Raw genomic sequence first — 26277 nt, forward strand, 5'->3', positions numbered from 1 at the left:
AAACTCTCACATGTCTTAGGTGGGCTATCTCCAGATGGGTTAGTCTGCAACACGGAAATAATATGACATAAACATTTTATTTTGTGTATGTGAGCATACAGCTTGAAATAAACTCTAATATTTGCAGCAGAAAAAATACTTTTCCCCGCATCTCATATGTGTTCATTTTCTTGTTGAATAATTTCAAAGAAAGAAACTTCCATAGCTGGTAATAATATCAATAGGACAGGAAAATATAGTTTAGCTGGATATTTCTGTTTTTACTTTTTAGAAGCCATACTAATAAAGGAGTATATTAAAGGAGCTTATCGTAAGCCTATCTTCTTGCATAAATTTATCTCATAGATTTTTTTTCTGCTTTCCTTCCTTCACCCCATCATAATATAGAATTATTTTCTCATTTCCCATCATAGTCGTCATAATGTCCTACCCTATTGGACTCTGAACTACTTTCCACTATTCATTTTTTATTAGCGTTAAATTTTAACCAGAATATTGGGATAAAAGGCAACACAGTACCATGCAAGCATAGCCACCTTGACAACGTTTCTAACTGAGCCGGGGTGACCATGACCTGCTGCGAGGGATGGACATCCTGCAATGGATTCAGCCTGCTGGTTCTACTGCTGTTAGGAGTAGTTCTCAATGCGATACCTCTAATTGTCAGCTTAATTGAGGAAGACCGATCTTCTCAAAACCCCATCTCTTGCTTTGAGTGGTGGTTCCCAGGAATTATAGGAGCAGGTCTGATGGTGAGTAACAGTCATATGAGTTGATGTGAAGAAGGGCCTGCCTATTTCACCACAATCCTAAAAGCTATCTTTCAGTCTTGCAGTTAACTACGTCTTGGCTTATGATACAATTTGGAGCAGTGGTATGGCATTAATTTATTTGGTCATCAGTGAAGAATGGTAATTTAAATAAAGTACACTATGTGGTATAGGATAGAGAGCTGGGCAAAAAAATAAATAAATTGATAGAAGTTGGCTGGGTTATTATCTCTCACATTTCTGCACAGGTAGGGCTGCTCTTCCAAGGGACTTTCTGAATTAGTTCCTTCAACTTTCCATTGCTCCATACCAGTCTCTAAGTATTCACAGAAAGTGCAATAGGAGCAAGAGGTTGCTTAATAGGAATGAGTAGAAACATTCCCATGTATGATGACTGGCCTGGATGATGGTAATTACGAGCCATGAATGTTGCATTGCCTGTACCTGAAGGGAGTTGGGCTAAGAGATATGGACTTAAAATCCTGGGTCTCTGGTCTCAAGGACTTTTTGACTCAGCTGTTACATAGATCCTAGGACATGGAGCTTGTTGAATAGTTTGATGATTGTTACTCGGTCTACCTTTGTTGAAATCTGCAGCAGAGCAGTGCAGTCTGGAACTCCTGAATGTAACTGGCATGAGTCACCTGAGGCACTTGCAATAGTTAGATTTACGGATTTTCTCCTGAGAATTCTGGTGCAGTAGGCCTGGGTAGGACCCATTTGTATAGGGAAAGCTGCTTTCAAATCTGGCAGAATACCTCAGCTATGCTTCTGCCTCCAATATATATCACTGCAAGCAAATCATTTATCCTATGGTTTTGTTTCTATATGTGTAAAATGGGGATGTGGATGTTGAAGTTGATAATTCAGCATCCAAGAGGCGTGTTTTTGTTTGTTATGTCACTATGGGGTTTAGTTAGTGCCAGATAAATGAACGTGTGTGTGTGTGTGTAAGACAGAGAGAGAGAGAGAGAGAGAGAGAGAGAGAGCAAGCTGTAAGGACTGACATTATCAGTGTTTTAGAGATAATAAAACACGGAGGTGATTTTAGTTTAACTTTTTTTTAACTTTTAAGTTCAGAGGTACATGTGCAGGTTTGTTACCTAGGTAAACGTGTGTCTTGGGGGTTTGTTGTACAGATTATTTCATCACCCAGGTATTAAGCCTACTACCCATTGTTTATTTTGCCTGATCCTCTCCCTCCTCCCACTCTCCACCCTCCACCCTCCACCCTCCACCAGGTCTCAGTGTGTGTTGTTCCCTTTTATGTGCTCATGTGTTCTCATCATTTACCTCCCACTTATGAGTGAGAACATGCGGTTTTTGGTTTTCTGTTCATGCATTAGTTTGTTTAGGATAATGGCCTCCAGCTCCATCCACGTCCCTGCAGAGGACATGATCTCATTCCTTTTTTTGTGGCTGTGGAGGTGATTTTTTAAAAAAATTCAGAACATAGTTTTCTACTTGAATCACTGATTCTTAATTATGATCAGTTACTGCTGCTGGTCTTATCCTCAGATTTACAAAAACCCTCTTCCTTTACCATCACAAGGAATCTGTTCCTCTGCTTTAGGTAGAAAGATCTAATTAAAGCAAAAGCTTTTGGAAAGTTTTGGGCTATTTCTTCACACTGCCATGAATGCTCTCTTCCAGGCTGAGAGACAGAAAACACATTGCAACTCAACAGCGTGAAGCAACCATACATCCTTGTGTCTGTTTTCTCCCCTGTAGAAGGCGTCTCTCTATTTGAGTAGTAGAAGCCTCTTTTGCATTTGCTTACACCAGAAGCCAGGAGCAGCTGGCTGAGCATAACTTAACGATAGCAATTTCCATGAAGCTCCTCAAAGTTCCCGAGTTAAGACAATCCACTTAGAATAACTCATGCAGCATTAGATATAAATTGGCTCTGCCACAAATCCCATGAGATAAAAAAAAAAAAAGTATTAGCATTAAAGGAGTCTGAGGTGGTGATGACACATACCTACATCTCCTGTATTCTTCATTTTAGGATGGTGGCGGGTGTGGCAGGGAGAGAAGAGACAGAGAAAAACAGACAGAAGGACATAAGTCATTTATTGGCCATCTGCCAAGGGCCATCTACTGGGTTCATTCATTACCTTGTTATCTCATTTAGTCTCTATAATAATGTGTGTGTTTATTATCACTTGTATTTTACAGGCCAGCACACAGAAAGTTAGGAATGTTAACAAGGTCACCTAATGGATGTGACACCCAGTTCCAGATACATCTGACGTCAAAACTGTTTTTCCACCAGTGCTAGTACCATAGTCCTCAACACCTGTCTCAGGGCAGCCAGAGGTGAAAGACATAATCTATAAATTAATCCATAAAGTTAAGTGACCAGGAAACTGAATCACAGAAAGATTACAGAAACTTGTGGAACAGTTTCAGAGAATCTGAACTTCCTTGTTCTACAGCTAACTTTACTTTATCACCCTCAGCAAGTATTATCGAAGATATCCACATCAGACTATCTCTATTATTCAGTAGTATAGAATGTCATTAAAGCATCAGACAACTCTTTGAAAAGTCCAATATGAACTTTATAGACAGAGGCTAAGCCCACAGGCAAACAGGTGGGTGGTAAAAAGGGTTCAGACTACACGTATATTTTCATGATCCTCAGATGGATACAGAATGTGGAACAAAGTCTTTTTCAAAGGGACTTATTAATATGTCCTTTACAACATCCATGAAAATACCCACTAGTTCAAAATATTGAGCTTTCAATATACTTGTAACCACACAAAAAAGTTATTAGAGAAGAAATCACTGCCCGTGATAAGCACTTTGGTCATAGTTCTTGAAATCTTTCCAAGATTACTGTAGTGTTTCAAATTAGTATTGTTACCAAAAATGGGATTTTGCAGGAAGTAGATAATTATACAAACTATGGAATTCATTATTGATTACATCATGAAATATATTCATTTTATGGCTTCATGACTTACTTAAAACGGAGGTGAACTTTTCATCTTCTAAAACCATGACTAAGTAAAAATGTGATGTACTTAACTTTAAATGGAAAAACCGATACAAATGTTATTTGTTTGAGTATTTTTAAAAAGACCTCAAAATGTTTCCTTGAAAACATATAAACAGAAAGGCCATTTTATTTTATATAAGGTTAATTGTGAGCCTGATCTTAATCATGCTTATTCATTGAGTTCACTTATTAGATAAAAGCAACTCATCAAAGTCAGTTATTGAAGTCTTAATAGAGAACAAATTGTTGAAAGTTGGCTGGGCGCAGTTGCTCATGTCTGTAATCCCAGCACTTTGGGAGGCTGAGGTGGGCAGATCACGAGGTCAGGAGACCAAGATCATCCTGGCTAACACGGTGAAACCCCACCTCTACTAAAAATACAAAAAATTAGCCAGGCGTGGTGGTGGGCACCTGTAGTCCCAGCTACTCGGGAGGCTGAGGCAGGGGAATGGCATGAACCCGGGAGGCGGAGCGTGCGGTGAGCTGAGATCATGCCACTGCACTCCAGCCTGGGCAACAGAGCGAGACTCCATCTCAAAAAAAAAAAAAAAATGGTTGAAAGTTAAACAGATGAGATTTTATGCATGACAAACATTTGTAAAATATACTTTTGTGGGTTTTTTTTTTTTTTTGGGGTCATTGTTTTTGAGACAAGGTCATGCTCTGTCACCCAGGCTAGAATGCAGTGCTGTGAGCACAGCTCACTGCATCCTCAACCTCCTGGGATTAAGTGATCCTCCCCCTTCAGCCTCCTAAGTAGCTGGGACTATAGGCATGCACCATGATGCCCAGCTTATCTTAAAAACCTTTTTTGGCCAGGTGTGGTGGCTTATGCCTGTAATCTCAGCACCTTGAGACGCTGAGGTGGATCACCTGAGGTCAGGAGTTCGAGACCAGCCTGGCCAACATAGAGAAACCCATTTCTACCAAAAAATACAAAAATTAGCCGGGCATGGTGGTGCATGCCTCTAATCCCAGCTACTCGGGAAGCTGAGGCAGGAGAATCACTTGAACCCGGAGGTGGAAGTTGCAGAGAGCCAAGATTGTGCCACTGCATTCCAGTCTATGTGACAGAGTGAGACTCTGTCCCAATTTTTTTTTTTTTTTTTTTTTGGAGATAGGGTCTCACTATATTGCCCAGGTTGGGGTCACACTCCTGGGTTCAAGCAATCCTTCTGTCTTGGCCTCCCAAAGTGCCAGAATTACAGGCATGAGCCACCATGACTGGCTGCAAAATATAGTTTTGATATTTGTAATGAGCTATGACTTTGTGTGTTACTCTCATGTTCAATTTCTTAGAGGACCCCCAAAAGTCTGAATTTCATCACAGAATTTTTAATGGTCTGAAGTTTTTTTGTACTTCATTTGTAAAATCATATAACTTCTAAAACTAAATACAATTACGGGTTTCTGTAAGAAAAAATGGACAATATTACTTTTCTTTTTAAAAACAAAAGACTAGCAAGACATTTAATTTTATAAAAACTCAGGCATTCAAAATATGCTTAGGAAATGCGAAAGCGTGTTCTCATGATTATTCATTTTGGCAGGAGATTATCTGGAAAATTTATATATAATTCAGACATACACACACACCATTCACAGTTTTAGCGTCTGTCCTCTGAAGAGCCCCCTCCAATTTCCATAGCTCTGAATGGGAAAGCAGCTGAAACCACAGTGAGTTGTCAAATTACCAGTAACAGCATTACAAAGATGTGTTAACACGCCTTGAAGTCAGTGGGGTGGTGACTAATACACTGTAAGTAATTGTCCCTTTACAAAATCCCTTTGTAAGCAAATCATGAAAGTAAATATTTAGCAACTCTCAAATAAACTTATCTTCATGAAAGTTAGCAGAGTTCAGTTTGCATCAACAAGGAAAACAGAACAATTTATCCATTTAAGTTGCAATGTCAATCCACATTTTTTTTTTTTTTTTTTTTTTTTTTTTTAGACAGGGTCTCGCTTTGTCATCCTAGGCTGGAGTACACTGGCACTTTCTTTTGAAAGAATCATTATTTTTCTCAATCTGTGGCTGGCAAACTGTAAATATTCATTGACTATTTTAGGTTTACAAACCAGCCTCTTCCACACAATTTTTTTTTTTTTTTTTTTTTTTGAGACGGAGTCTTGCTCTGTCACCAGGCTGCAGTGCAGTGGTGCGATCTTGGCTCACTGCAACCACTGTCTCCCGGGTTGAAGTGATTCCTCTGCCTCAGGCTCCCCGGTAGCTGGGACTACAAGCATGTACCACCAAGCCCGGCTAATTTTTTGTATTTTAGTAGAGACAGGGTTTCACGATGTTGGCCAGGATGGTCTCGATCTCCCGACCTCGTGATACGCCTACCTGGGCCTCCCAAAGTGCTGGGATTACAGGCATGAGCCACTGCGCCCGGCCTCTTCCACACAATTTAACTCTACTGTTGGAGCACAAAAGTAGCCATAGACAGTATGTAAATAAATGGATGTGATTGTGTTCCAATAAAACTTTATTTACAAGAAAGAGGTGGTGGGCCATAGTTTGCCAATTCCTGTTATAAATGATTTGTCCTGTAAGCTCAAAAGGCAGTATAGCTTATGTGTACAATAAAAGATGTTTAGTGCATGAATACTGACACCTATTTGGGAGCTAGAATTTCTTTTCCCTTTTCTTCCGGGCTTTCAGCTATGCTCCAAGGTGGCTGGGCAGCCATATACACATGTGGCCTCTAAATAAGAAGTGTGGTGGTGTTCAAGGCAATGTGTAAGCAAGCTTGATAACAACACAAAGTGACATGGAGGCAATACATCATCAGATGGAGAGAGGTTTGTTAGGAAAGCTGCCTTGTAAAGAGGCATAAACTTTAAACCTGTGCTGAAAGAAGAAAGGCGGATGTGGCCTTGAATAAATGAATCAGAGAGGGAGTAACTGGAAGGACAATGAGATGAGCAAGGGTGAAGGCAGCAGGGAAGATGAGAATGAACAAACTCTAGGTAGGAATAGGGGAGAATGGTAAGACTTGAGTCAGTGTGGAATAGGGATTGAGAGACCCGGCTGAGTACAGAGGCTCACCTGTAATCTCAACACTTTAGGAGGCCGAGGCAATCACTTGAGCCCAGGAGTTCGAGACCAGCCTGGGCAACATGGCAAAACCCCCATCTCTACAAAAAATGCCCCTCAAAATAAATTAAAAATAATGGGGCATGATGGCATGCACTTGTAGTCCCAACAACTCGGGAGGGTGAGGTAGGAGGATCTCTTGAGCCCTGGATGCTGAGGCTGCAGTGAACCGTGATCATGCCATTGCACTTCAGCCTGGGTGACAGAGTGAGACCCTGTCTCAAAAAAACAAAACAAAAAACCGTCTGGGCTCTGCACCCCAAATGACTAGGTTTTTTTTGTTGTTGTTTTGAGACGGAGTCTCGCTGTCACCAGGTTGGAGTGCAATGGCGTGATCTCAGCTAACTGCAACCTCTGTCTCCCAGGTTCAAGTGATTCTCCTGCCTCAGCCTCCTGAGCAGCTGGGGCTACAGGTGTGCACCACCACGCCCAGCTAATTTTTGTATTTTTAGTAGAGACGGGGTTTTCTCATGTTGGCCAGGATGGTCTCAATCTCCTGACCTCGTGATCCACCCACCTTGGCCTCCTGAAGTGCTGGGATTACAGACGTGAGCCACCGCGCCCGGCCAAATGACTAGTTTTGAATCCCAACCCTTCTACTAAGAAAATAGAAGGACAATTTGAGTCGTTTGTCTAAGAAAGACAAATTACTCAAACTTTCTATGCCTCAGTCTTCTCATTGGTAAAATGGGAATAATAATAGCACCTACCTGATAGGATTATTATGAGGATGGAATAAACTAAGGCATGTAAAGCGCCTGTAACAGTGCCTGGCATGTAGTCAGAGCTCGGGAAAATGTTAGAGAACGGGAGTAGAAGGAGAGAGGAAAACCACTCAAGGGCAGCTGTGCTGAGATGGCAGAAAACCGATGCCTAAAATTTCTCAAGTGGAAGGAAATAATTTACATTCCACCCTTCAATGATACAAAACTCCTTCCAGTAAGAATTTCTAGTCATAGCTGCTGCCTAGATCTTACTAAAAATTGAAACCCAAGTCCTGAGAATATGGTGTTCTTTCTTACAGCTTTCCTTGGCAACATGTATTTCCCTGAAGACAGAATGCGATCTATAGATTTCTGAGCATCAATGTATAAAGTGAGATCATTACATATCATGGATATAGGAAGAGAAAGGAGAACGTGGAACCACAAATAATTCTCAAATATAAGTTTGGGGAAACCAGCAAGATAGCTGGGATCCTGGGAAAAGAAAGGCTAGTGGGAGTGGGTGGTGACAGAATGATTTGTTCCCAACTGCCAGGCAAACAAAACCATCAACTTCTTTTCTGCAGGTTTGCCAGAATAATTCATACAATTTCTGGAAAATTGGGCCAGGTATGATGGCTCACCTCTTTAGTCCAAGCACTTTAGGGGCACAAGGCAGGAGGTTTTCTTGAGGCCAGGAGTTCAGGACCAGTCTGGGCAACAGAGTGAGATCTTGCCTCTACAAAAATATTTTAAAAATTAGCCAGGTGTGGTGGCCTATACCTGTGGTTCTAGCTACTCGGGAGGCTAAGGCAGGAGGATTATTTGAGCCCAGGAGTTTAAGGCTGTGGTTCTAGCTACTCGGGAGGCTAAGGCAGGAGGATTATTTGAGCCCGGGAGTTTAAGGCTACAGTGAGCTATGCTCGTATCACTGCACTCCAGCCTGGGTAACAGAATGAGGCCCCTACTCTTTAAACAAACAAACAACGAACAGAGTTTGGATGATGCAGCCAATTCTTTCAGAAACATTTCTTCCAAAAATAATATGTAAATAAGTCATCCTAATCTATTCAAAATCTAGTTCTCTGCAGATGACTCAGAGTGAACTAAGAATGTAGATAGAAGACTTCAAAACTGCTGTCTTGAATTCCCCCGTTCCCGCCACCACTTTTAATCTTTCTGGTTGAAACTGGGATGACAAGGTTCACAAAACCACGGATATTGCCAAATTCCCTTTTTGTTCTTTGAGGCTTGATTTCCCACAACCGGTGGTAAATGGAAGGTGAAGATTACTATTTTTTCTTCTGATGAGAAGTAATAATACTCATCTTTCCTGTTGATGTCATTTCCAGGCCATTCCAGCAACAACAATGTCCTTGACAGCAAGGAAAAGAGCATGCTGCAACAACAGAACTGGAGTAAGTATGGAGCAGTCGGCATGGAGGCAGAAGTGCATAAACAGTTACTGCTATCTAAGCAAAGCCACACTGAGTCACTTATGTCTATCGAATCACAGTGGGGCTCCGTTGACAGAACCACAGCCTTAGAAACATGCTATTTTTATTTATTTATTTAGAGACAGGGTCTCGTTCTGTTGCCGAGACTGGAGTGCAGTGGTGTAATCTCGGTTCACTGCAACCTCTGCCTCCTGGGATCAAGCAATTCTCCTGCCTCAGCCTCCTGAATAGCTGGGACTATGAGTGTGCACCACCACGCCCCAGCTAATTTTTGTATTTTTAGTAGAGATGGGGTTTCAACATGTTGGTCAGGCTGGTCTCAAACTCCTGACCTCAAGGGATCTGCCCACCTCAGCCTACCAAAGTGTTGGGATTACAGGTCTGAGCCACTGCGCCTGGCCAAAACATGCTATTTAGGATGATTATATAGAAATAGAAAAAGTGAGAAGGGTTTTTTTTGTCCCACAAACAGTTAGAGTCGGCCTTCTGCCCCTTCCTCAGTCTTTGGTGGATTGTCCTTTCCTCAATCTAAAGGTTTTCAAAGAAAGGAGATTTATAAGTCACACCCACATCTGCAATCAGTTTCATAATACTCAGGTGTGATATTTTTGTGGCATATATAAAATACTCAGGGGAAATGGACTCAGTTCTCTCATGCAATGACAGACTGGTTTGCTGGGATTAGAATGACAACTGCCCTTATCCAGTTCAATCAAAGGAGCTGCCAGGTTTTTCCCCCCAAAACATTTAATACCTACCCACTATGTATAAAGTCGTAATGAAGTTAAAAGTAAATTAAGATTCATTAACCTGAGTGTCACTCTGCTCAGAACACCTTCAGATATGCTCTCACAAAACCCTTAAGTAGGAAAAAGTAAGATGTGTGTTTTATTCATGAAGGAACGGATGCTCAGAGAAAGTAAATAATTTGCCAGTGTAGCACACTAGTAAGTGGATTTTTATCCAAAACCACTGGAGCACCCCACAATTCACAATCTTTATGCCCTGAACATGGCTATCAAGCAACATAAGGGCTCTCATAGTTCCCTGTGGAAGAGGTAGATTGAAAGCAAGCAGTCACAGTAAATCTGCTTGGCCGAGCTTGAGCTTTCAAAGCAATGGTTCTCAGATGGATGGGAACATTAGGCCGGGCACGGTGGCTCACAGCACTTTGGGAGGCTGAGGTGGGAGGATCACTTGCGGTCAGGAATTCGAGACCAGCCTGGCCAACGTGGTGAAACCCCCGTCTCTACTATAAATACAAAAATTAGCTGGGCGTGGCAGCCCATGCCTGTAATCCCAGATACTCAGGAGGCTGACGCAGGAGAATCGCTTGAACCCAGGAGGCAAAGGTTGCAGTGAGCCAAGATCGCACCATTGCACTTCAGCCTGGGCAATAGATGAGTAAGACTCTGTTAGAATCATCTCAAGAGATTTAAAAAATACCAATGCCTGGGTGGCCCCCAGAGATTCTGCATCAGTATTTTTCAAAAGCACTCAAGATAATTCGGCCAGGCGTTAGAACCACTGCTTAAAAAAAAAAAAAAGCCAGATATTTCTATCCATAATGGAAGATTCATATTTTTAAAAATTACCCTTTTTTTCTGACATTTGATATTTACCTAGGATTACAATAATTATGCTAATTAGTTCGTCTATTTTTGTTCTGAATACATTTTAGGTATTCAATAAACACTAATTTTCAGTTTCCCTTCCCTGTCACTTTTCTTTGTAAATGATAACAATTTGGAATTTGACTTTGTATCTTTTCTATATGGTGTTCACAACATTCTCGACATCCTGAGACATTTCTGAATTCCTGAAATCAAAAATATCAAAACACTTACATAGGCTTTTCCTATGGGTGTATCCTCTAAGAACTGGTGTTTAAGTTGTACCTGGTGTCTTTGAAGCCTAGATAAGACCAAAACATGAGACGAGTGGCAAAGGCTACATCTTGGGAGGAAGAGAAAGGGTTGACCAAGGCTTGTCCCCTGTTTTAACTGTTCCTTGCTTCTTCCCTTTTTCCAGTTCTTAATTTTGCTTCTGAATACAAAATGGTTTTGCTGAATCATTTAAGTGAATCCCCTTTAGGGGAAATACAGATGCCTGGAATCACTTTCTAAAGCCAGGCCTTTTGTCAAGTGATGAGAACTCAAAGATAATACGACCAGGCGCGGTGGCTCACGCCTGTAATCCCAGCACTTTGGGTGGCTGAGGTGGGCGGATCACTTGAGGTCAGGAGTTTGAAACCAGCCTGGCCAACATGGTGAAACCGTGTCTCTACTAAAAATATAAAAAAAAAAAAATAAAAATAATAATTAGCCAGGTGTGGTGGTGGGCACCTGTAATCCCAGCTACTTGGGAGGCTGAGGCAGGAGAATTTCTTGAACCCGGGAGGCAGAGGTTACAGTGAGCCCAGATAGCGCCACTGCACTCTAGCCTGGGAAACAAAGAAAGGCTCCGTCTCAAAAAAAAATTATATATAATATATATATAATTATGTATATATAATATATAATTATGTATAATGTATATAGTTATATGGAAATGTATTTTATATATAATTATATATTATTTATATAATATATATTTATATAACATATTTGCTTATTATAATATATTTATATTATATATATTTATATATAATTATATATTATATATATAAAATAGATGGCTAAAAATAAACATCATGGCACTTCTCGATGAGTAAATTTAAGTAACTGCACAAGTCACAGTAGCATGGAAGAATCAGGATTTGAAGTAGACTTGAAATCCATCATTGTGAACGTTTGGCTGCAAGAAGTATAGTGATTAAAGTGCTTCCCAGCTGTGAGAGCCTGACAAGTTTCGTCCATCTCCATGATACACAATTTTCTCATCCATAAAATGGAAATAATAATAGTATCTATCTCTTGGGGTTATGAAAAGAATTAAATAATATATGTAAAGTACAACATCCCTCAACACAACTCTATAGGTAGTCACCTTATTCTGCACTCATAAAAGGCAGGTCTCAAGAATACAACACACAAATCCTGTGGGGGGTTGCATTATTCCCGCAAAGGAAAAGGAAAAGCATTCCCTCACTTCATTTCTGCTGATTTTGAAATCATCATCAGTGACTAACAACTTCACTGAAACAATACAAAAGTTTCCTTTTTTTTTTTTTTTCTTTTAGAGATGGGGTCTCAATTTGTTGTCCAGGCTGGTCTTGAAGTCCTGGGCTCCAGCGATCTGCCCCCCTTGGCCTCCCAAAGTGCTGGAATTACAGGCACGAGCCACCGTGCCTGGCCTAAGAGCTTATTTTTTGAAAAACAAACGCTAACTTTCATTCCATTTCCTATGCCAAATTCCATGCCTTCTTCTGTTCTCATGACTGACTCATGAAATAAAGATGTGTACGATCTTTGTAACACAGTGGTTCTCAACCGGCGAGTTATTTTACCCACCCACCTCCACCCCAAGAGGATATTTGGCAATGTCTGGAGACAATTTTGGTTGTCAGAACTGGGCTGGAGGTGGCAGGGGTGTGTGTGGGGGGGTGATATTGGCATCTATGAGGTAGAAAGCAGGGATGCTGCTAAATATATTATACTGCACAGGAAAGGCCCCACAGCAAAGTGTGCAAATGTCACTGGTGCTGAGGTTGGGAAGTCCTGTTCTAACTCTATGCTGATGACTGATCACTGCAGGATGCTGGCCACTGGCCACTTAAAGCATCAGGGTCAAATTCACTTAAAGCATCAGGGCGAAACACTTGGGAGCCAAGAGACCAGGCATGAAGATAAAGGTAGTTAAGATCCAGTCAAGGCCGGGCGCGGTGGCTCAAGCCTGTAATCCCAGCACTTTGGGAGGCTGAGACTGGCGGATCACAAGGTCAGCAGATCGAGACCATCCTGGCTAACACAGTGAAACCCCGTCTCTACTAAAAAATACAAAAAACTAGCCAGGCGAGGTGGTGGGCGCCTGTAGTCCCAGCTACTCGGGAGGCTGAGGCAGGAGAATGGCGTGAACCCGGGAGGCGGAGCTTGCAGTGAGCTGAGATCCGGCCACTGCACTCCAGCCCGGGCGACAGAGCGAGACTCCTTCTCAAAAAAAAAAAAAAAAAAAAAAAAAAAAAAAAAAAAAGATCCAGTCAAGATTCTATGAAGTAGGAAGTACACAAAACAGGGAGGAACTAAATCTCAGTGATCAGAAGAAACAGATGAGGCTCAGGAACATGAAAGTTGAGATTTTTCAGAGACAGTGACAAGCCAAAGCATGTTTTTTTGTTTTTTGTTTTTGACAGAGTCTTGTTCTGTCACCCACCCAGAGTGGAGTGCAATGGTGCAATCTCAGATCACTGCCTCCCAGGTTCAAGCGATTCTCCTGCCTCAGCCTCCCAAGCAGCTGGGCACCCACCACTAAGCCCGGCTAATTTTTTGTATTTTTAGTAGAGAGGGGGTTTTGCCATGTTGGCCAAGTTGGTCTTGAACTCCTGACCTCAGGGGATCCACCCACCTTGGCCTCCCAAAATGTTGGGATTACAGGCATGAGCCACCACGGCCGGCCCCAACCATCTTTTAGAGAGTGTAATCAAATAGCAGAGACTTTGCCCTCTGCCTTCTTGTATCATTCACACCTAATCAAACTGTGATCTTAAGATCCAGGATTTTAGGGTGACTGGATTAAAAAAAGACTGCATATGCTCCTGAAACTTGAAACAGATCAGGAACATGTAATAATGTGTGCAAATGGCTCTATTTTATTTTTCAGATGTTTCTTTCATCACTTTTCAGTGTAATCACAGTCATTGGTGCTCTGTATTGCATGCTGATATCCATCCAGGCTCTCTTAGAAGGTCCCCTCATGTGTAATTCTCAAGGCAACAGTACTGCCAATTGTGAATTTTCATTGAAAAACATCAGGTAAGTAAGTTGATTTTCACAGGCTTACTGTCTTGCACAGTTGAACTAGTTGGCTTAGACTAATGCAGTACTTGTATGCCATGCTTTTATTTGATGCAACTGCTGGCAGAGATTCTTAGGAATTTAGTACATTAACGCCAGTTAGCACAACCCCACATAAAAATGGAGGAATCCTTAGATTTACAATGCTCTAAAAGGACTTTTAGATATTGTCTAAAAGGACTAGCCGATCTCAAATGGCTTATGCTTCTCTTTCAAAAATCTACAGTTACATATGTGTATGTATATTAAAAAATTATGCAAATATACACCAGAAACTTAACTTTCATCCATGGAGAATGGAAATAGGGGACTCCCTCGGACAGTGAAGAGAACATTTACTTTCTACACTTCTGAATTAAATTTGTAAACCATGAGCAAATATTACATTTACAATATTAAAAACTTAATAAAAACATAATAAATAAAATGCAGAGCCTTGCCTGTAGGCCTAAATGGAACAGAGCAACCAATGGATTCATAGACATATTATAAATATACTGTATGCATGGGAATGAATCCAAAATTTGTTTGTAATAACAAACAATACTGGAGAGTTACATGTACTTAATAAGTGGCTCATTTTAGTCTTTTGAGATCACTCTGTGACTGAATCTAGACACAATTTGTAAAAACTGGAAGAAAAAAACTAATCCATTAGCTATCTGTATAGGCTGCTCAGTTTAGCAAATAACCAGAATTTACTTTTGTAGTTACGTGAAAAAAATTGTTTTTTCTTCTCCTTTTCCCTTACCTTGCTACATTACAAAAGAAAAGCCCCTCAAATTTTGTGTAGCATATTTGTTTTGAATCAAAACCCAAGGAAGGCCAGGCACAGTGGCTCACGCCTATAATCCCAGCACTTTGGGAGGCCAAGGCGGGTGGATCGCTTGAGGTCAGGAGTTTGAGACCAGCCTGGCCAACATGGTGAAACCGCATCACTACTAAAAATACAAAAATTAGCCAGGTGTGGTGGCGCGTGCCTCTACTCCCAGCTACTCAGGAGGCTGAGGCAGGAGAATTGGTGGAACCCAGGAGGCGGAGGTTGCAGTAAGCCGAGATCAAGCCACTGCACTCCAGTTTGGATGACAGAGGGAGACTCTGTCTCAAAAACAAACAAAGCCAAGGAAAGTCTCCTTCCTAATAGACTTGAAGTAAAGGGTTAAAGATTTCTACCACAGATGCTATGCACATTAAATCCCCAAGGAACGACAACAGCCCACAGTGTACCAGGCACCAGGCTGAGCTCTGCAGGTAGCAGCACTCAGATACTTCCAGCCTAGTTGGGGAGATGGGCTAGGCTAGTAAAGTGACAAGAGAGTGATCCTTGGCTTACTACACATTTCACAAAACACTCCCATTTCATGTGCTGAAAATACTGTTGTTTTCCCAGGGTGAATGCCAGTTGCTGGTATCCAGCAATGCAAACTCCCTAAGAACATTCAATTTTACTCTACAACAGACAAAACAAAAACTTATCTTGGGATAGACGTGTTAGGGCTAAAAGTTTCTCATTGTCCATAGCCCTGTTAAGAACAGGCACATATCACTTTAATCAGACACATTTAATCAGTAAAAACTGCACATCTGGTTGAAGAGCGGACGCCAGGTGCCGTTCTGCACTAAGAACTGAGCTCATTTAAAGGGTGGTGGGGGAGGCTCCTTAGTTTTTATATCTAGCAAGTAGAAGAGTACCTGAATAAATAAAATAGGCTGAACCACGAAAAACTGTTGACATTCAACTATTTCTGACATCCCAAAACAGCAATTTCATTCTGTTCAACCTAAGAGATGTACTGCAGAGATGCTTGTTAAATGATGGGCTATATCACAGAAGTTCTGTAACTAGTAGAGTATATGGACACACGGTCAAAAATCCCGATCTGTTATTTCTGGACACAGTATTTCAAAAGTACATTCTGTTTCACTAGTTCTTTTTTTTTTTTTTTTTTTGAGATGGAGTCTCACTCTGTCGCCCAGGCTGGAGTGCGGTGGCGCGATCTCCACTCACCACAAGCTCCGCCTCCCGGGTTCACGCCATTCTCCTGCCTCAGCCTCCCGTGTGGCTGGGACTACAGGTGGCCGCCACCGCGCCCGGCTAATTTTTTTTTTTTTTTTTGTATTTTTAGTAGAGACGGGGTTTCACCGTGTTAGTCAGGATGGTCTCGATCTCCTGACCTCGTGATCCGCCCGTCTCGGCCTCCCAAAGTGCTGGGATTACAGGTGTGAGCCACTGCGCCCGGCCTCACTAGTTCTTTTATGGGCACAATGCTACATTGCTTTGGTCAGTGATTTTCTGAATACCTGATTTGTATCTTTTGCTTTTCAGTGACATTCGCCCGGAAGACTTCAACTTGCGGTGGTTTTTCAATGACTCTTGTGTGCCTCCCGCTGGCTCCAAAAACCCCACCAGCAATGACGTCACGGCCAGCGGCTGGAGAGCATCTAGTCTGCACTTCAATTCTGAAGAAAACCAACACAGGCTCATCCACTTCTCAGTCTTTTTAGGTCTATTGCTTGTGGGAATTCTGGAGGTCCTGTTCGGGCTCAGTCAGGTAGTCATTGGTTTCCTTGGCTGTCTGTGTGGAGTCTCTAAGCGAAGAAGTCAAATTGTGTAGTTTAATGGGAATAAAATGGAAGTATCAGTAGTTTGAATAATTTGAGAAGTACACTTGTTTTCCAAGTCATCTTTGAGATGATTTAAAAAATCAACCTTTCACATAGGAAGCACGTTGTGAAATTATAGAAAGCATAGAAATGCATAACACTCTATATTGGTGGTTGATTTGGGAAAGGTGGAGAGAATTTTCAATTAGTTTTGTATCGTGCTATTCAAATTTTTTACCTCTTCATTGTGTGTAGCGAAAGGAGAAGAGAGGGAGGATGAGAAGGAACGGAAGTCATCCTGAAAATAAAAGTACAGGACCTTTTTTTTTTGAGACAGGGTCTCAAAAAAGGCCGGAGTACAGGGGTACTGTCTCAGCTCACTGCAGCCTCAACTTCCTGGGCTCAGGTGATTCTCCCGCCTCAGCCTCCCTAGTAGCTGGGACTACAGGCACGTGCCACTATGCCAAACTAATTTTTGTATTTTTAGTAGAGATGGGGTGTTGCCATGTTGCCCAGGCTGGTCTCGAACTCCTGGACTCAAGTGATCTGCCTGCCTCAGCCTCCTAAAGTGCTGTGATTACAGGCGTGAGCCATCGCACCCAAAGTACAGGACCTTTTTATTGTATTTCTTTAAAGAATAAATATATAACATGAATGTAATCAAGTCTTTAGATCTAATTCTCAGCTTGCAGGGAACACTAGGACAAATCCAAAAAGCGGGTCAGTAGGCACAGAATGGCCCCTTTCCAACAAGAAAACGTTATAAAAGTATTTTTGAGGAAACTGTTCTAGATTAAGAGAATAGAGGCATATTTCAGCTAAACACATGTAAACTTTGTCAGAGGTAATTGGGGGGAATATGTAGAAGAATTGGATCAGATGATATTAAGGAATTATTGTTACTTTTGGTAGGTCTGATACTGGTTTTATAGTATAAAGGCTGAGTATCCCTTATCCAAAATGATTAAGATCAGAATGTCTTTTGGCGTTCAAATTTTTTTGGAGTTTGGAATTTTGCCTATAATAATGAGACATCTTGGGGATGGGATGCAAGTCTAACCACAAAATTCATTTATGTCTCATACATACTTTACACACCTGGCCTGAAGGTAATTTCACACAATATTTTAAATAACTTTGTGCATGAAACAAAATTTTGACTGCATTTTTACTTCAACTCATCACATGAGGTCAGGTGTGGAATTTTCCACTTGTGGTGTTATGTTAGTGGCTCAAAAAGTTTTAGATCTCGGAGCATTTTGGATTTTGAATTTTTGGATTAGTGATTCTCAACTTGTATACAGAAATGTCCTCATTTTAAAAAAGTGTATATTTATATGTTTGGTGAGAAAACATGTTTTTAAAATACTTCAATGAAAAGCAACGGGAAGATGTTTACTGTTATATTTAGGTGATAGGTATATGGCAGTTCATTACACTCGTCTATTTTCCTATGTTTACATTTTTCATTAATTAAAAAGCCATACCTAGAAAAGCCCAAGTCTTTCAAAAGCTATTTTCTATATGTGCCAATCTTTAAAAAACAGGGTAACAAGTATATTTATCACATTAAAATGTTGTCAAACAACAAAGCTAAAAATCTAAAATTTTCTGAATGTTATTTCTATACTTTATTTCAATTGTTTATGTTCATTGGGCTTACGATTCTATAAATAATTTGCAGTACCTATATTATAGCTGCCTAAATAGATTTAGTAACATCAAGAGCTTATAAGCCTTTTTTTCTTAACATTTACTATATAAAAACATTCTCCCTACACCCCTACAAATACTCACTTGTCCTTAAGGCCTAGTTTAAATACCTCCTACTTGAGGAAGCCTTCCCAGTGCTCATGATCCAATAAACCAAGTTAGCACTTACCCAAGGCTCTATTATCATTCCTGTCATAATGTAACATACATGTGTTTGTACGTCCATCACTAAAGCATTTAGGAGCACAGGAACCCCGTTCATCAGCCCTCTCCTCTTCAAGTTCTTAGCAAGGCCCCTTGTTTCCCCACCCCCAGACCCATTCCTACCCCCACCTGCCTTATCTCTGGCAGCACTCTTTATCCTTGACTTCAGAACAGATACCACTTTTTCTGAGAGGCTATTCCTAACCGTCTAATGAAAACTAGGTTTCCCTTTACTCTTTTACCATGCTTTCATTTACAGCATCTATCACAATGATGATTGCATTTTCATTTGAACTTGCTTCTTAAACTTCACTGTCCCCCGTTAGACTATAAGCTCCAGGGGTACAGGAACATGTTTTTTCCCTCCTGGTATAAACAGTACTTAGTACAGTGCCTGGTACAAAGCAGAAGCATTGTATTTAGTTGAATGAATTAATGAATCCTATCTTCAGTACCCAGCTTTTAGTGAAGACTCGATACTTATTCAATGAATTGTCAAACTGCTAATAGTCATGAAATTAAAACAAAAATAAGACAGCTCACTGTACTCTAGCAAACAAGGGTCAGCAATGGTGCTTACAAATTTTCTCATCACCCTCCAAAATACTTATGCCATGTACTTTCCCCCAAATGTGACTTCATTAATTCAGCCAGTGACCAAGGTATCCTCAGATCAATGAGTAGATATAAAAACTTGATTGGAACAGCATGTTAGCAGCAGTGAACAGAGGCATGGCTGCGGAAGGTTTCCAAAACAAGTTGAGCATGAAGGATGCCATATGCTGTTGCCAACGCCTAGAACACGGTGACTAAAGACACGGCTGTCAATGCCCAGCACACCCTCTGGCCTGCAACTATGTTCAGTGATGATGATAAGGTGGTGACTTGGAAGGAATCCCTATGTCAAGTGAGAAAAAAAATGATGTCTGACCTCCTTGTATATGCAAAAAATATACCTTCAGAGTCTGTCAGTAAGCTGGAAGAAGTGGATGTTGAAGTTTTTCACATCGATAATGGGTCTCCAGTTGCTGATCAACCCATGGGGAAATAGCTGAATGGTTCTGAATCAAAGGTGATCATAATAGTGACACTAACATTGCAGAAAAAGTGCCTAGCGATGACATGGTGAAAATACGTGACGGGCTTCTTGAAGGACTAGAGCAGTGTGTATTCAAAACAGAACAAGAAATCATGTCAGTTTATAAAATCAAAGAGAGGTTTCTCAGACAAAAACATTGTTCATGAGGTAGATGACTCTGGAAGAAATATTTTAAAAAGCCACCTAGGGGAATGCCTCGTCTCTACAGGATCCACTTCGTAGCCTCTCAACTGCTTCTCATGTTTCTTCTCACCGAAAAAAATAGTGTCCAGTAATCTTTACTCCAACAGCACCACCGGTGGGGACAGGAAACCTCCCGTGGCTGTTGCTGGTTGTAGCTGTTGTCTAACAGCTGGTGCAGGTAAAATTTATTTATTTATTTTTTTGAGATGGAGTTAGGCTCTGTTGCTCAGGCTAGAGTGCAGTGGCATGATCTCAGCTTACTGCAACCTCTGCCTTCTGGGTTCAAGTGATTCTCCTGCCTCAGCCTCCCGAGTAGCTGGGACAGCTATTGCCACCATGTCTGCCACCACACCTGGCTAATTTTTGTATTTTTGGTAGAGACGGGGTTTCACTGTATTGGCCAGGCTGGGCTCGAACTCCTGAATTCAAGTGATCCGCCCGCCTAGGCCACCCAAAGTGTTGGGATTACGGGCGTGAGCCACCACACCCAGTCTTGAGATTTAAATTCACCAGTATATATATATAATTAGCAAATAAATACCACAATGAAAAAAGTATATACAACTCTGGCTGGGCGCGGTGGCTGTAATTCCCGCTCTTTGGGAGGCTGAGGCAGGCGGATCACCTGAGGTCAGGAGTTCGAGACCAGCCTGGCCAACATGGCAAAACTCTGTATCTACTAAAAATACAAAAATTAGTTGGGTGTGGTGGCCAGCGCCTGTAATCCCAGCTACTCGGGAGGCTGAGGCAGGAGAATCACTTGAACCTGGGAGGTGGAGGTTCTAGGGAGCCAAGATCACGCCATTGGACTCCAGCATCGGCAACAGAGCAAGACTCCATCTCAAAAAAAAAAAAAAGTATACACAACTCAAGGTATTTAAACCTGAACCACTTTATAGATATTATAAATTAGAAAACCACCTACAATGCAACCAACAGCCACCAATACCAGGATGAAGGTCTGAAAGGAAGCACAGTAGGTTCTTGCGACCTACCATGTCATTAATTGTATTACTTGCTCCTGAGACAGGAAGACTCATATAAGGTAATATGATACAAAATGTAGCTGATCGCACAAATGATGAAATAAAATCCTCCAATAGACAAATACTGCTTTGCTTGACAGTTTATTAAATACACTACATTTGTACCTTATTCTGTACTTTTTTAAATTGTTCACACATGAACTGAGTAAAAACGTACTTTATAGAAAACCAAGTGCAAAACTAAAATGAAAGAATGCACATATTGCACACATATTAAACTGCTGAAATGTTAGAACTTAATCTGTACAAGTACCTAATGAAGAAGGTTATGAAATATTAGGTGGTTCGAGTTTCTCAAATCTGGCACCAGACCATGACTTTGAAAGTGTTAATGTTGAAGTGTTGATGCAAAAATGTCTATTAACAAAACTGCTTAACAGTGTTTGAGAAACAGGACAAAAAAATTGTTTTTCTTTCACAGACACTTATCTAAATCAATTCTCTACAGACTCTCTCCTATTCAGAATCACTTGTGTGGACTGATGAGGCAAAAAATAAATTCCTTTTAAAAAACAAAACTGGAGCCTATTTACAAAACATGCAAAGGGAGAATTTTAAGCAGGTGTTACTGCAGAACTGCTCAAACGTGAATACAGCTGAGTGACAGAATATACCTTCACTTCTACAAATATAGGTCCTTCCTCCAGACTTTCTGGAAGAAATACATTTTCAGGGAGTGGACTATAAAATGGCATACAACGCAGAGACAGAAACAAAGAAGTTTGCAAATCTTTTATATTTCCAGTTGTTGAGACAATATTTTTGAGAGCTGATGTTACCTCTAGCGGCGAAACCACAGCCAGCTATTAAGCAGCCAGAAAGCTACAGTAATTGAATACATGACCATTTCTCTTTTAGCACGTTCTTTGTTCTCCTCTTCCAGAAGTTGTAGACGTCTATTTAGTTTGATTATCTAAGTGAAAAACAAACACACAAAAAATACAATATAGAGGCTTTTATGAATAGAGCAATCAGATTCTTATAAAGTAGTATAATAATTTGTCAACAAAAGTATTATTACAAACATGGAAAGTTGCATCTGGAGCAAAATAAACACAACTACATATAGAAAAACATGTCAGTCATGACAGCTCAAATTCACTTAAACATCCTTTCCCTTCTTCAGATTTCTGAGTTAGGAAGGGTATATTTCCTTCCTAACTTGATTACAAAGCGAGGTGAGGAAGCTGTTACCTACTGTTACTCTGGCAGAAAAGACGCAGTATGCATTTTGGCAGGCTTACCACAGCACGAAGAATGCGGGACTCCTTTCCCTTCCTATGTCTCTCCTGGGAACTTCTTCTCACTCAGCCTCAGTTGTTCCTCTTTAACCCGCCACAACTGCCTTCTCTGTCCACCTCTGAATTACTGACACACTCCAATGAAATAACCTACTGCAGTGGGCCTTGGGATATGGCATCCAAACCCTTCAGGCCTGAAGGCTGATTCCCCAGCTGCTGGAAATGCTGCTGGCTGACAGTACAGTACCACCCTTGCTGTCAGCCCTTACTGTGAAAAGCCCGGGGCTGAATAACCAACCGCCTGCTTAAGCTCATGTTCTCCTACTGATCTTCACCTAAAAACATCTTATTTAATTCAATTTCCCTCTACATCTATTTGGCATAGACACAATGAGAAAACCAACTATGCCTTCTTCACATGTGTGTATGTCTGTGTGATACTCGAGGCTGTGGGAGTATTAAAAAATACACATGTGCAACTGCAGTTCTAAGAAATGATTTATTACAGAATACAAGAAATACATATGCAGAGATGCTGTGCAAGCTGCGAGGAGCAGTTTCCAAAGTGGAGTTATTAAACACAGTAACAAAGGTTCCAAAGTGATTGTTCCACATTTCAAAAGCCAAACAAGCAACTTATGGCTGTAATGGTTTGCTAAAGACTCTTTGTTATCGGCCAAAATTACATTCATCTATCTTGGTAATACTGTTTTACGGTGACCACAACATGTAAATGGTAGTTTAATATATCTTTAATCAAAACGAGAAAATCAATTATGGCTTACTAGCTTGACAGATAAAATAGTTCAATTCATGGGTCCCACAGGAGAGAAAATGATAAAATGCTGAGAACTATCACTTTAACATACTGTATGAATTTAACTGAGAAATCTATCTTATTTGGTACACTAAATACCTGTCGTCTTAGTGAAGCTGCATCTACAACAGTCAGGTCATCTGACGTTCCTTCAATTGTCGTATCTATATTTGAAATGCCGTACCTGCAGATAAGAGACAGAAAGACAAATGAATATTAAAGTAGAACTCAGAGTAACTGGCACGCCATGTCATGCTTTGCGTAATGCTCAAAGTAGTATTCAGAAAACTGGTACTCATAACATGAATTACTAAAATATTTTACCACCTGAATTTGTACTAATAAAGGAAAGGAAAAAGCTTAAAATGACAACTGTCTACAATATTGAAGAGGGGCACTAAAAATTGGAGAATGAGAAAAAATCCTGACTAAAGATACAAATAGAAAATTCTCAAGCCAGAAGGATTGGCGATGCTAAAAAGGGTCCCTGACTGAAAAGGTCTGAGAGCTGCCACTTAGGATAGAACAAAATATGATTCTTACACAAACTTATGTCCATATGTAAGCCTACAGGCACAGACTCACTGGCAGGGAACACAAAGTAGACTAACTCTAACTAAAAAAAGAAAGACTCATCACCTCTTCTCATAGCCTCTTGTCTTACCATTTGTATTCTTTATTTCTTTTTTTTTTTTTTTTTTTTTTGAGACGGAGTCTCGCTCTGTTGCCCAGGCTGGAGTGCAGTGGCCTGATCTCAGCTCACTGCAAGCTCCGCCTCCCGGGTTCACGCCATTCTCCTGCCTCAGCCTCCCGAGTAGCTGGGACTACAGGCGCCCGCCACCTCGCCCGGCTAGTTTTTTGTAGTTTTAGTAGAGACGGGGTTTCACTGTGTTCACCAGGATGGTCTCAATCTCCTGACCTCGTGATCCACCCGTCTCGGCCTCCCAAAGTGCTGGGATTACAGGCTTGAGCCACCGCGCCCGGCCCTCTTTTTTTTTTTTTGAGACAGAGTTTCACTTTTGTCGCCCAGGCTGGAGTGCAATGGCGCAATCTTGGCTCATTGCAACCTCCACCTCCGGGGTTCAAGTGATTCTCCTGCCTCAGTTTCCCAAGTAGCTGGGATTACAGGCACCCACCACCATGCCCAGCTAATTTTTGTACTTTTAGTAGAGACGGGGTTTCACCATTTTGGCCAGGCTGGTCTCAAACTCACGACCTCAGGTGATCCACCCGTCTCAGCCTCCCAAAGTGCTGGGATTACAGGTCTGAGCAACCACGCCCAGCCTATTCTTTACTTCTTATTTCTAATTACTTAGGCTCTACTGTATTCTCCCGCAGAAACAATTATGAAATCTCCTGAATACATCTTGCCACTACATTTAGCTCCAGAATTGGCCCAATAATGAATAAGAGGCTGTGTACAAAATAATACTGAAAAACCCCTAAGACAAAATCCAGAGAAAGCATAATAAAAAAGTACTTTTTGTTCCGATGCAGTTACTTCTAAAGGGGAACTACTTTTTAGGTGAATGACACTAAACTTCTGAAAAACAAAGACAAATGCCATTCCTCTCCTTTGCCTGGATTTCCACATTTTAAAATTTAATTAATAGCTTCATTAAGCTACAACTTATATAACCATACAATTCACCTCCCATATATTTTATATCCTAACTGGTTATTTCAGCAAAATGGCACAGTACATTTTCTAAATGAGCAGAACATAAACAAGCTGAATTAAAAGTTACTCCTGTGTAGTACACAGAATTAGCACATGGATCATCTACTCTAACATCTAGCTCAGCAAGTCCCCATACAAAAAGTACATACCCACAACAAAGGGATATGAAGCGGAATTACACGTTTCATCCAGACATGTTCAAGACAAGTCTATCCAGAAAATCCTTTTGTTTTAAATATTGTTAAAAGTAATAATTTAATAAAGTATGCAAAAAACCTTAAACAATAGATGGCGTGTACTGACCCTAGATAATCTACAACCATCTCCAAATGTTCCTTCTATGGCTAAATTGTCTTGCTTTCTCATTAGCTGTCCCCTTGTTTCCTGAGAACACAGTAAACAACCTGGGGCACTGAGGGTAATTTTACCAGTTAGAGAAGTAAACTTCTAAGTTAGTAGATGCTGGAACTATGGGTTTACAAATGATTAGTGGAAAAAATAAAGGTTGAAGGTTCCCTTTTCCTTCACTTCATCCTCAAAACAAAACTCTTCTCTTTCTCTGAGGCCACATAACAGATGACTAATTAGAAAAAAAAAATCCAACAGAAGCAATTGTTAAAGGGATCTGAACTGAACATAGAGAATGAAATACAAATGAAAGCGATTACTCACAATTTATATCCTGAATTAACTAAGGTTTAGATATCTGAAAAGGAAATCTCCATTTGCAAAGAAATATAAGGATATGACCAAAGATTTTACCTATATAATTCAATTGAAAACAAAAATATGTTACTTTACATTGTGTTTTAAACAAAAACCTGCATTTATTAGAACTAAAAAACTCTAATGCTAAGTTAGACTACTGGCTGAAAGATAAAAGGATCACAAACTTAGAGAAGAATATAAGGGAAAACAACAATGAACCTAACTAAGACTGTAAAAAGAACAAGTCAGCAGAGTGGTGAGGGATTACCACAGTCACGCTTTCCAACTCCTCCAACATGAATTCAGTTTTAATGAGCAGCTAATGTTTCCCTTTTCTCTTGCTTCGATGAATGCACCAGCTTCTTCTAAGCACAGAAATGATGCTGCCAGTTTTAAATCTACGGCTACAGATAATACATTTCTGCTTGAATAAAACCGACTGAAAAAGTTATACAGTAATAGCGTCTGTGGATACCAACGAGTTTGTTTTTCCAGACTATGGGAAAACTAAATGGGGATTTTGGCACTTGAGAATTGTATGTGTTTGTATGTGCCATTCTGCCAGCCCCTGTGCATATCAGGAAGAAAGGAACACTCAGCCTACACATGTCTGAAAGTGTGAAAGGGGCAAAAATAAGAGAGAAGGCATTAAATCAACAGATGATAAAAATGCTTAAAACTCAATTTCCTTTCTAAATACGTGCCTTCCCGAACTGTGGAGCTGTTAATACTGATGCCTCCCAGTTTAAGATGATGCCTTACAAACAAAGAGGTTTGTTCACACACCGGAAGTGACATTCCAGATAATTAACAACTTAAAAGGAAATGCTGGGCACAATTCAGGCAACCATTAAAATGATGTACATAAGATGAGATTTAAGACGTTTTTTCTGTTTTAGCATGTCAATTATTACAAACCACCTATAAACTATTAACACTACACTTAAATAAAATAGCTGTTCACATCGTAACATAATTATTAAACATTTTC

At 40.6% G+C, this 26277-nt stretch overlaps 2 protein-coding genes across 10 annotated transcripts in view; one reads left to right on the forward strand and one right to left on the reverse strand.

The window, feature by feature from the left end:
- Positions 1–549: 549 nt before the first annotated feature.
- Positions 550–18193, forward strand: TM4SF20 (transmembrane 4 L six family member 20). Its single transcript, XM_050752317.1, has 4 exons — positions 550–752; positions 8934–8999; positions 13797–13948; positions 16317–18193. Exons 1-4 carry the CDS (start codon positions 570–572, stop codon positions 16603–16605), a joined length of 690 nt encoding a protein of 229 aa, XP_050608274.1. The 5' UTR covers positions 550–569; the 3' UTR covers positions 16606–18193.
- Positions 18194–20906: 2713 nt separating this feature from the next.
- Positions 20907–26277, reverse strand: part of MFF (mitochondrial fission factor) — a 32765-nt gene continuing 27394 nt past the window's right edge. For all 9 annotated transcript variants that reach the window (XM_050752308.1, XM_050752312.1, XM_050752315.1 and 6 more), the window contains 2 exons: positions 22997–23081; positions 20907–21752 (listed from right to left, as the gene is read on the reverse strand). In XM_050752308.1, the coding sequence (XP_050608265.1) occupies positions 21621–21752; positions 22997–23081 (217 nt within the window). In that variant the 3' untranslated portion in view covers positions 20907–21620. The remainder of the gene's footprint in view (positions 21753–22996; positions 23082–26277) is intronic.

The sequence above is a fragment of the Macaca thibetana genome, chromosome 12, assembly GCF_024542745.1.
Source record: "Macaca thibetana thibetana isolate TM-01 chromosome 12, ASM2454274v1, whole genome shotgun sequence".
In the NCBI taxonomy this organism is placed as follows: domain Eukaryota; kingdom Metazoa; phylum Chordata; class Mammalia; order Primates; family Cercopithecidae; genus Macaca; species Macaca thibetana.